At 38.5% G+C, this 10776-nt stretch overlaps 2 protein-coding genes and 1 non-coding gene across 6 annotated transcripts; 1 reads left to right on the top strand and 2 right to left on the bottom strand.

Annotated features, from left to right (window-relative positions):
* Positions 1-2125: 2125 nt before the first annotated feature.
* Positions 2126-4532, top strand: LOC114758142 (glucan endo-1,3-beta-D-glucosidase). The gene is made up of 3 exons (XM_028947155.1): positions 2126-2236; positions 2712-4022; positions 4124-4532. The coding sequence occupies exons 1-3, from the start codon at positions 2167-2169 to the stop codon at positions 4273-4275; spliced, it is 1533 nt and encodes a 510-aa protein (XP_028802988.1). The 5' UTR covers positions 2126-2166; the 3' UTR covers positions 4276-4532.
* A 231-nt stretch (positions 4533-4763) lies between these two features.
* LOC114758143 (uncharacterized) lies at positions 4764-9170 on the bottom strand. Of its 4 annotated transcripts, none has more exons than XM_028947157.1 (4): positions 6093-9170; positions 5765-5983; positions 5303-5526; positions 4764-5214 (listed from the first exon to the last, which is right to left on the bottom strand). In XM_028947157.1, the coding sequence occupies exons 1-3, from the start codon at positions 6483-6485 to the stop codon at positions 5440-5442; spliced, it is 699 nt and encodes a 232-aa protein (XP_028802990.1). In that variant the 5' UTR covers positions 6486-9170; the 3' UTR covers positions 4764-5214; positions 5303-5439. The 4 variants fall into 4 exon arrangements, with proteins under 4 accessions (XP_028802990.1, XP_028802989.1, XP_028802991.1 ...); XM_028947156.1 differs by having other exon boundaries at positions 4764-5132; XM_028947158.1 differs by lacking the exon at positions 5303-5526 and having other exon boundaries at positions 4764-5132; positions 6093-9163.
* LOC114758203 (small nucleolar RNA R16) lies at positions 8237-8320 on the bottom strand. The gene has a single exon (XR_003741756.1). It is a non-coding gene; the product is annotated as a small nucleolar RNA R16 (small nucleolar RNA).
* Positions 9171-10776: the final 1606 nt, after the last annotated feature.

Below are 10776 nucleotides of genomic sequence, written 5' to 3'. Positions count from 1 at the left end.
TTATGCGATTGCTACTAATTAATTTCCATGGCGAATAGACCCGATCGCTTATTTTTGGGCCGAACAACCTCCCGCAACCCAGCGACACACTATAATGTTCGGTTTACCCAACGGGCCATGGATTTATATCGACACTGGCTCATGTAGAAAGCCCATATCATTCGTACAAAAAAACACGTTTCATTTTCATTGTTCTTTTTCCCCATTTTTCTCCTTTGTTTGTTTTTCTTTTCTTTTCTTCCTTTTTCGGTCTTTGCCAAATAAAATTCTTACTGCAGGGTTGCTTTATCTGACGCCAGATCATTTCATCTGCTGTACCCCAAAAAAAAAAAAAAATTCCATCACCTTACCGCATTCCTATTTAATTTGCTAGTCAGTTCAATATATACGGAGAACATATTAAACGCAGACGTATAAAATCAAATTTAAAATTAAAAAGCATGTTATTCTCGTAAATAAGGATGTGTATACAAGTGAGAGGCGAATTCCATTGGGGGAAAGGAACAAGGAGAAAACAACTCTAAATGGTGCCTTGTGAATTAAGAAATGAAAGTGGTGAGAAAGGAGGGCAAATCATCGGGGAAGTGGAATCCCTATACGTTGTAACATCTCAGAAACACGGCACCACACTCTTCTTTATTTTTTTTTCTGTCTATTAAACTTTGTGGGTGGAGCCGAACTAAAAGCAGAACCAAGCACTCATGCAATTGTTTTTTCATCATTAGCTTTTCTCAGCATTATTGGGTACATGAATGTATTTGCATTTGACTTGTTTGTGAGGGGAAATTATATAAAGAAACGTTAAAAAGAAAAAAGGTGTGGCTGCTACTGCTAATTTTGGCCATTTGAAGCCATAAAGCAGAAATTTGCCAAAATGTAGCAGAACGGCTAGGCAAGTTTGAATGAAATGTGGCTGCGAAGCCCTGTTTTGGTTTGAATGACAGCAAGTTTGAACTTATGAGGAGGACCGCTTTAAATGTAAAGTTCTAACGTGAAGACTGTACTTTGGCTTGGTGGGGTATACTTTTTATTTGCTGCATGAATTACGCTTGCTTGCCCTGAAGTTCTTCCACGTTGAATTTGGTCCCTTCTTAATCCCACTTAATTACCTTGCCATAATATAAGGTGCTACTTTTCAAGGCGCGGTCTAAGTTAAATGCTTTGCTTTATTCGTGCTTCAAACTTTATGTTGCATGGGAAAAAAATAATAATAATGCTGTTTCTTAGCATGGAAGTAAAAGTTGCATAGTAATTTGTTTCATATCAACATCTAAATTGAAGTAGCTACCTCTACTTTTCTGTTTGGAACTAATACTACTATTTTTTATCTTAATTATAAGATTTTATTTGTAAATTATAAATGAGGTCTTATAATTATGATCAAATATAATATCATTTTTCTCAACTCGGTGGAAAAAATTACTGAACTAATTAATATGAATGAAACAGGTAGAGAAACAGGTTTGCATTAAGCCTTTACAAGAGAAGTCAAATAGCTTGATAATTAACATCGCACGACATGCACTTGAAAATATCTCTCAGAAGAGAGAAGTAGTTTTCAAATAACACTTAAAAGGATTTACACATCTAAGAAGATAGGAGACCAAGTAACTAAACAATGAGAACCAACTTAACTAGATGTGAAATATACACTGGGAGTGTTTTCCTTTTGATTGATTGGAGTATAAACGTTAATATGGACAAGTTAACCTTTTTTGTTTGAATCGATTGCTGAGATTAAAAAAAATTACTTCTCCAATCCTTAATATATGACCTAATTTTTAAATTAGTTTTGGTCCTAAATATAAGATTCATTTCTCATATTTATCATTTTTCTCTAAATTACCCCTATGGATACTTCCTCAATCATAATCAAATAGAAGAGGGAGAGAGAGTATTAAGAAAGATGATTATGGTATTTTAGGAAAAATGTGTCACTTTTCTTATAATTAACTAACTTACCTAATTTCCTTAATATAATCAAATTAGTTAAATGAGTCTTATATTAAAATACAGGAGAAGTACTAGTTTTCGGACTTAGTTGTTGTCCGGGAAGATGCGAGTTTACTATTGTACCCTGCAGTACTGTTCGGCCCTGCTTTATATTGTCTTGTCTTGGAACTTCAAATCTCCCCAGATGCGCAAGCCTGGGTGTGCTCCTCCGCCATGGAAGCCTTGCTCTCTCGTTCTGCGATTCTTTTGCTCCTTCTTCTCTTCCGAGCCTTCAACCTCTCGAGTAATTCTTTTACTCTGATTCTGCTTACATTGCTATACTCCGAAGCCTACCCTGTTTTATGCTAATCAATCTGTTTCCTTCAACTCGAGCCACATCTGGTTCTCAAGTCCGCGTCTCTGTATTTTCCTGATTCTATTCATTCCAAAGTTTCCCTTTCTGGTTTATATTCAATATTTTGCTATGAATTAGCTACGAATCGCTGGTTTGGAACAAAAGCTAACTTCACCTTTCTGGTTTCATATGCTTCATTCCTGCTTTTGGTTATTTATATTCATTTATCCTTTGCTTTGTCCGCTGAGAGAGGGTGGGTTTGTCTGCTTTTGAGTGTGCAAGGGAAAGATAAGATAATTGAAAATCCGTTCCAAAGCCAGTTCTTTTCCCTTTCAAATTTTGATAGTTTTTTTTTTTTAAATTTCCTCTCGCTTCCCTTTAATTTGATACTATATTCACCGACTGAATTTATGGTTGCTCGCAGGTTGTGATTCATTCATAGGTGTGAACTATGGCGAAGTCGCCGACAATCTCCCACCGCCTTATGCCACCGCGAAGCTTCTCCAATCCACCGCAATCGAAAAAGTCCGGTTGTACGGAACAGACCCTGCCATCATCAAAGCTCTCGCTCACACAGACATAGGCATCGTCATCGGATCGGCCAACAGCGACATACCATCCCTCGCTTCCGACCCCAGCGCTGCCAAAAGTTGGATCGACTCCAACGTCATCCCATTCTACCCCGCCAGCAAGATCATCCTCATCACCGTCGGCAACGAAGTCTTGACCTTCGGCGACCAGAATCTACAAAACCAACTATTGCCGGCGATGCAGAACCTCCAAGACGCGCTTAACTCCGCATCTTTGGGTGGGAAAATCAAAGTGTCCACCGTCCACGCCATGGCGGTGCTGGGTCAGTCCGAACCTCCTTCTTCCGGAGCCTTCAAACCGGGTTTGACGACCTTACTGAAAGGAGTGTTGGATTTTAACGACGCCAACGCTTCGCCTTTCGCCATTAATCCTTACCCATACTTCGCTTACACCAGCGACCCCAGGCCCGAAACTCTGGCCTTTTGCACCTTCCAGCCCAACTCTGGCCGACTTGACTCGAACACGAACATCAAGTACATGAACATGTTCGATGCTCAGGTTGATGCGGTACGTTCTGCGTTGAACTCTTTGGGGTTTAAGAACGTCGAGATCGTCGTCGCTGAGACTGGTTGGCCATACAAAGGCGACACCAATGAAGTCGGTGCTAGCATCGAGAACGCAAAGGCTTACAACGGTAACTTGATCTCGCACTTACGTTCCATGTCTGGGACCCCACTTATGCCCGGAAAACCAGTAGATACGTACCTATTTGCATTATATGACGAGGACTTGAAGCCTGGCACTACTTCTGAGCGATCCTTCGGGCTTTTCAAGCCCGACCTGACCATGACGTATGATATTGGCCTCTCAAGTAAGAATTCGACAAAATCTGGGGCCGCTCAAAGTCCAACTTCCACGCCAACTGTAACGCCGTCGCCCACGGCAGCGCCGACGCCGACGAAAGGAGGGGTGTGGTGTGTTCCAAAAGCAGGATTAACAGCTGCACAGCTACAAGGAAATCTGAATTACGCTTGTGGACATGGGATTGATTGTGGCCCTATAAAAGCTGGCGGGGCATGTTTCCAACCGGACACGCTCGAAGCTCATGCCGCTTATGCCATGAATCTTTATTATCAGACCGCTGGACGTGATCCCAAGAACTGTGATTTTGCAAATACAGCCACGCTCACGTCCACTGCCCCAAGTAAGTCCAATCCAATCCAACTTCGATTTTTTAATCACTAAGCTCTGTTTTTCTAAAAAGTGAATTACTGTGATAACAATATTCATTCTGTGTTTTCGCAGGTTACAATAATTGCTTTCTGAATTCCGGTAATGCTAATATTAATGATACCCGAGCTAATAGCAGTCACATATCTATGTCTGGAGTCGGCCCTACCAGACGCTTAATTGACACTTGCAAGTGGTTGTTCTTCATTGGCTTGGTCTGCCTTTGACATGTCATGTTTCATGAGGGAAGACATTTCTTTTGTGTTCTTCAACTTGTTCTCTCACGTTGTCTGGTTTCTCAGAAAAGTGTGCGTGCCGGAAAGAGAGTGTTCCTTTACAAATGTATAGCAGAGGTAAGCTGCTGCGATGTAAAACGCGTGTAAGAAGGGTAGTTTGAGAGGTTAGAAAAAGCCCATGATCAGCATGTAATGTGTATATATCCTTCGTTCGTAATATCTAATTTTGCTGAGTAGTGTTGTTCCCTTGCTGTTTCACTTCTCTGCAGCGCTCGACGTCCGAATTTAATTAGATCTGCTTTCGGTGTTACTTGTCACATTTTTATCTTGACCCTTTTTGGGCATTTTAGGATCACCTCCGTCTTTAATATTATAAGCTTATATAATTGGAAGCAAATCCATTCGACTTTTGTTGATATAAAGTAAAAATATTGCAGGACTTAAATCCTAAAACAAAAGGATCCAACGCATAACTATGATTAATAACAGAAAATATGTCGAAGCATATGAAAGCAAACTTATATTTTGGTAATAATATCCATGGTAAGTTAATGCAACACAATAATTTAAAATTGAAAGTGAGGTTTACACCGCGAGCAACTTTTACATTTCAAACTTGACACCCCTAGGCTAGGAACAGCACTCTATTCATTTGGAAGATGAGCTTGGGACAGAGACAAGGGAATTCATAAACAATGATATGCATTGTTGAAGGCTGTACATCAGCTGAAAATCGAAACCAGTGCTAATCGTCCGCTTTAAAATGAAGGATTCTTGTTGTCTGTCATTGCCAACTGTACTTCCCATGCCTTCTCTTTTCTTGCTTAATTTTCCTTCACATGCTGATCCTGAAGATGTGACCAAGCTTAGCAGCAGAGCATGAATGTTTGTTCCTAGTTATAGTAGTAACCAGCAGTGACGTTCGGCCTACTACTGGGTAAAGTTATCAATAATAAGAAAAGCACATTATCAAATAAATAATAAAAGCTACTAGGAATTAGAGAGATGTATGAATTACATGCTTGGTGAGAGGCAGAAGCAATGTGCTTGAGCCACATTAAGACTTCGAGTCAGATGGAAGAAGCATAAAGAAGAGAGTCACTGAATCCTAATTGTAATCGCTGCATGGGACTCTCGACATCTCTCGCAATGTAATTAAAGGATTCGGCAACGATTGTTTGAATTGCAATTGAAAACAGTCTCACAACAGCCCATCAAGAAATTGAACTTCAAAGACAAGAACTGCGACAAAAGAATAAAAACCAGCACAGGAAATACAAGACATCGCTCAATTGTAAGGATTACGGAATTAATCATCCAGGAAAGATGAGAATCTCGCGAATTCTTACGTCCAAAGGCACAGATTGGAAAATAGCAAAGCCGAAAGCACAAAACAATCGAAGATTTGCAATTTCAATGAGATAGAAGACTTGTGAAGAGACGAAGAGATTAAAGAGACGAAGAGATTAGCTCAGCTTACCGATTCTGATTGAAGAGGAAGGATGTCTAAATCAGATGAACGCAATGACATCTGAGCAATCTCAGAGATGGCAGAGTCTCGAACGCCTGGAACATCACTGACCAAGTGCTCGTAAGCAGCCTGAAAAGCCGCCGACCAAAATCGAGGTAACCGAATGGTACTGGAGTGCGTGTACACATCCCACATGCGCTTCACTAACTTCTCCCTCTCCTCCACTTCCTATTGCCAAACGCGCACAGCATAATTTAACACACAATAATATTATCCACAGTCTGAAGTAGAAGAAGAAGAAATGAAGAACCAGATATCATGTGAGGTGGGAAAGTACCAGCACATCAAGGTCGTCGAGAACCCGAGAATCCAAATCAAAGGAGAAACGGGAAAGGTTGGGAGCAGACCATTTGAGAGTGAGGGAGCCTGTGAACAGTGACCAAACAGCTAAAAGGATAATGGCAGTAAATACCCAGAACATGTAGTGGCTCTTGCCCATTGCTTGTCCGGCTTCAGAGCTTTCTCTCTTCATTCCGGCCGGAAACACTGCTATGGATGGATCTTCATCTGAGTAATTAGAGATAGAAGCTGTGCCTATTTTCACAACTAAAAGAGAAGATAACAAAGGGTGAATCGATGGGAAAGCTGTGGGCTGTGGGCCACCATTAACAATAATTGTCTGCGACCTTGGAACGGAGTAGGTACAATCAGCCAATACAGACATCACCATTCACCACCCTTAGCCGTCACCAACGGATTCATGATTGACCTGGGAAAGGGTCCACATTGCATCTCCTCGTGAGGTGCTTATCAGATTGGTCTCGGTCCGCTTGATCCGCTCATATAATCATATACTCTGGCCCGAGAAACAAAATCAAAACCTGTTCCCCATTTTATTTGCTTAATCTAATAATGGGTTCTGCTCCTACTTGATTATAAGCTTAATTTTAAATATCGCCCGATTCACTCATCTGGATAATTCTGAACCATTTAAACGAACCTAGTTCCAATTCGATTTCTTGGCAGCCAGTTGGTCATACAATTTCAAGTATGCACGATCCAAAAGTGCGCAAAATTAGGAATACAGAAAAGAAAGAAGAAAAAAAAAACAAGTGAAGTACAGATTAAACTAAAGCGTTCGTCCCATTTCTCATAAGGGGAAAATCGGTCAAGACTAAACAGAATTAAACAGTTATTTCAAATTTCCCTGTAATACCATCCGAATCTTTATCTGACAATGTCAATGAATAGATAAGCTAATTAAGATGTTCCCTTCGTCGTTTAAAAAAGTATTCAAAAACAAATTAATATTAACAGGGATGATCATAGAACACAGAGCTATACAGCTCACACACTTTCAACCTAAAACGAGGCCAAGCCTTTACGAACTAGCTGCCATGAATCATTCCAACTTTAGTAGAAGAAAACATTAGACCTACCCCGCCAATCGTGGCGGTCAGTCTATATACAACCGAATGACATGGAAACACAAGACTAACGTCAGCAGTAGAAAGCATTAATGGGTCTTCATCTCGGTTGCATTTAGCAACACTGGCAAAACCAGAAAAACGTCATTGATCGTTTGGAAAATCTTGCCCTGACTCTGCAGTTTCGTGAAAGACAACGATGTAACAGAAACCGTGGATTAACATACCATAAAGTAACGTTCTGATACTTTAGGACATAAAGTGTGACTTGTTTATTTTTGGGGTGCCTGGCAGGTGTAAACTACGATATATCTGGGATTTTAACTTGAGTTTATGAGAAAATAGCAAAGAATAATTATAATCGTTTCCCCATTCTGTTCCAAGATGTAAGCCGCAAATTAGAATGACACCACGTACTTAAACAGCAGTTATTCCCGTTCCATTCCATCGTTAAAATACGATACCAAACTCAATTGTGTTTATTCCATTTTATTTTATCTCACGAGACAGGTCGTGATATCCCCGATTAGATACCAAGAATCAATAACGGTGGCCAAAACTTCAAAATCATTATAGTAATATCAGAACGGGGCACCACAGGGCACAAGAACGTAAATTATGTGTTGACGATGCTGCTCAGAAGAAGCAAATAATCATAGAAAAGCCTCATATGTCCAGACATATTTTATGCAACTTCATCACAGCAGGCTTAAAACAGTCATAAGATTCGATATTCAGGCTGACGAAATGTGCCCAAACCATACAACACCATAAAATATGAAAAAATTTCAGCAGTGTCAAAGAAAAATAAAATATAGGTGCGTAACACTTGGTCTTTATGAATCTCAGAGACATTCCAAATATGGAAATGGCAGACAATCAACATGACATCAATTTCAGTCCGCCCGTCTGCATTCTCTCATCACTGATTACACTAAAACCATATCCACTTTCCAAGAACAAAAAAAAATATAAGAGCTAAAACAAAGAGAATTTGGGAAGAGGAGGGAGGGGTAAAAGGCATTTCGAACTTACAGCGAAAAGAAGGAACAGGGAAGGCATCAGATAATAAGCGGAGTTTTGAATCTTCATGGAAATCAGTGTGTAGGATAAGAAAATTTTAACATCATTTGCCATCCCTTGTCAAAAAAGGATCAGGTAAAAGACCTAAACTACATACCAGATCTGCATAAAAAGGGAAACTAAACGTATTTAAGTGTCAAATACTACTTCAAGTGGTAAAAAAAGACCTAAAATACATGGATTTGGAAGGGAGTAACAAAGTAAACAATAAAACATGTCATGGATCTATACCGTAATGGCATCAGAAAAAGATGAATTGAAATCAGCACAGCTTATCAGTATATCAATAAGCGGATTAAAAGTAATCATCCCATGCCATGGTGACTATGCAAATTGGAGACACAAAGGGGGAAGAGATGATTGAAAACCAAAATAAGAAAGTTTCGGAAGGTCCATTTGACCCAAGGCAAGAATCAAAGCTGTGCAATGGGCTGGTAAGCCAACCTTTCAATCTCTGCATCCGTTGTAGCTCCACTGGTATTGAAACTTAAACACCAGATGAAGCGGGTAAACAAATGCAAAACGTTAGAGTGGCAGCGGAAGTACAAACAGGTAACAATTAACAGACCAACCCAAATGATTTATCAAAGCGCAAGTGTTCGAGACATATTTCTAAATAATCTCCAGGGGAAAAAAAAAGAAAGAAATTCATGGGGAAGTTTGGATCCCTGATTTACTCAGTAATATGGATATATTTCCTGAAAACGCAGCACCCAGAAATCGAAATCGTAGCTACACAGAATTTAGACGCAGAAGCCAACAGGCCACAACAGGCGGAATCTGGACCGTGGAGGCGCGACCCAAACATTTATATAGAGGTTCCGCCGCAGATTAGGGTTTACAATGCGCTTCGCGGGTTACGGTCGACGCCTGCAAGCTGGTGCCGTTTTATTAGACATCCGCTCGTTTCACCTTTCTTTTGGGTTTTTCGCGTCCTCTCTCCCCTGCCAACTTTTTCTGTTTTCCCGGCAATTTTTTGGCCAAAAGTTTCCCGGCATTTGTAAATTTTTTTAATTTTTGACCATAGGCATTTGTGAAATATGACCATAGGCGTTTTATTAGACTGTTTGGGGTAAGGGATGAATTTTAATAGAAGAAAGTGAAGGTAAGAAGAGAGGAGAAATTTTAATATTGCTTTATTTAGATTAATCAAAAGAGAAGTAAGAGTAGTGATTTTAATGTTACCTTATTTAGTTTAGCAGAGAAAGAAAAGAAAATTTTTTTTATATAAACAATTTTGCCCTCATTTTATTTAAGTTGTTTTTTCAAACTTTTTAAAGTATTTAATAAAATAGAATTATAAGTGACATTTAATATATAAAATTATAATTTTATAATTATCAAAATTAAATAAATATAGTTATAATAGATAATTAATATGTAACTCTGTAAGTAGTCTTGTTTTCTTTCTACGTGCGTCATTTTGTGTCGGAAAAAAAATTCTTTGGCATTGTGACTGGAATATTTTGCATTCCTGTATGTTATATAAAATATTAAAAAAAAAACAAAGTTTGCTACTTGCAAATAATAAAAGATGAAGCTTATTTTTCTGTTCATCATCCACACTATACAGCACTTTTTGTTAATAAAGGATTTTATTGAGACGAAAGAATGGTCAAAACTAAAAGCAATTTAATAATAAACAATGGAGATGTGAAAAGAGTGAAGGAGCCAGGATAGAATTTGGGAACATTAAATATAAGCATAGACATATATTAGTTATGACAAGACAAAATACTAACACTCCCCTCCAGATTCCTACAATCTTGGAGGGGAGGAGAAATTTCAGAAAATTTTCCCTCCCCTCCTGCAAATTTTATAAAGCTAAATAAGAGAAAGGAAGCAAAATCTCTCCTTTTCTCTTCCTTTCCTTCTGTATCCCTCGTACCAAACAAGATATAAATGTTGGCTGAAGACAAAAAAAAAAAAATGGTTCAGAGGTCCAAAAATAGAGGCCCAAAAAGAATGCAGCTTCTGGTAATATTCGAGTAATAACAGAAGTAGTAGTAATACATTTTCAGTTTTCTGGACCAAACAATAATAATGGAAGTGCGAGGCAAGAACAATAATAATGAAAGTCAAGTATTCCGCCCCAATTCGTATTACTCCTCCGATCTTTAATATTACTTTCAATTTTTAATATAAAATTCTATTTGATTTTTATTTTGATCTTAAATATAAGATCTCAATCCATTTTGTCTCTCATATTTACTCAATTTTTTTCAAGATAGTCCTTCTAATAATTATAATTCTAATCAGTACACTTGATTAGCAAGGATATTTTAGAAAAGACAATACCTATTTAGGACAAATAACTAACTCAACTTACTTTTTTAATCTCCTTAAATTAGTCAACTTGCTCTTATAATTAGAACCGGAGGTAGTATAAGACCCATTTAACTAATTTGATTAAATTAAGGAAGTTACTAATTTACAATAAATGTGGCACGTTTTTCCTAAAATATCATAATCATCTTTCTTAATACCCCATCTTCCTCTTCTACTTGATTA

The sequence above is a fragment of the Neltuma alba genome, unplaced genomic scaffold, assembly GCF_004799145.2.
Source record: "Neltuma alba isolate B1F8T4 unplaced genomic scaffold, ASM479914v2 tig00010672_pilon, whole genome shotgun sequence".
NCBI classification, from domain to species: domain Eukaryota; kingdom Viridiplantae; phylum Streptophyta; class Magnoliopsida; order Fabales; family Fabaceae; genus Neltuma; species Neltuma alba.
This window is presented reverse-complemented; position numbering and strand designations above follow the sequence as displayed.

Bases quoted from the DNA above. Each gene is read 5' to 3' on its own strand.
- LOC114758143 (XM_028947157.1), bottom strand. From the start codon at position 6,485: ATGGTGATGTCTGTATTGGCTGATTGTACCTACTCCGTTCCAAGGTCG. The intron at 5,984-6,092 runs GTACTTTCCCAC...GTTTGGCAATAG, and splicing joins TCGACGACCTTGATGTGCTG to GAAGTGGAGGAGAGGGAGAA. The intron at 5,527-5,764 runs GTAAGCTGAGCT...CTTTTGTCGCAG, and splicing joins TTCCTCTTCAATCAGAATCG to TTCTTGTCTTTGAAGTTCAA.
- LOC114758142 (XM_028947155.1), top strand. From the start codon at position 2,167: ATGGAAGCCTTGCTCTCTCGTTCTGCGATTCTTTTGCTCCTTCTTCTC. The intron at 2,237-2,711 runs GTAATTCTTTTA...GGTTGCTCGCAG, and splicing joins CCGAGCCTTCAACCTCTCGA to GTTGTGATTCATTCATAGGT. The intron at 4,023-4,123 runs GTAAGTCCAATC...GTGTTTTCGCAG, and splicing joins GCTCACGTCCACTGCCCCAA to GTTACAATAATTGCTTTCTG.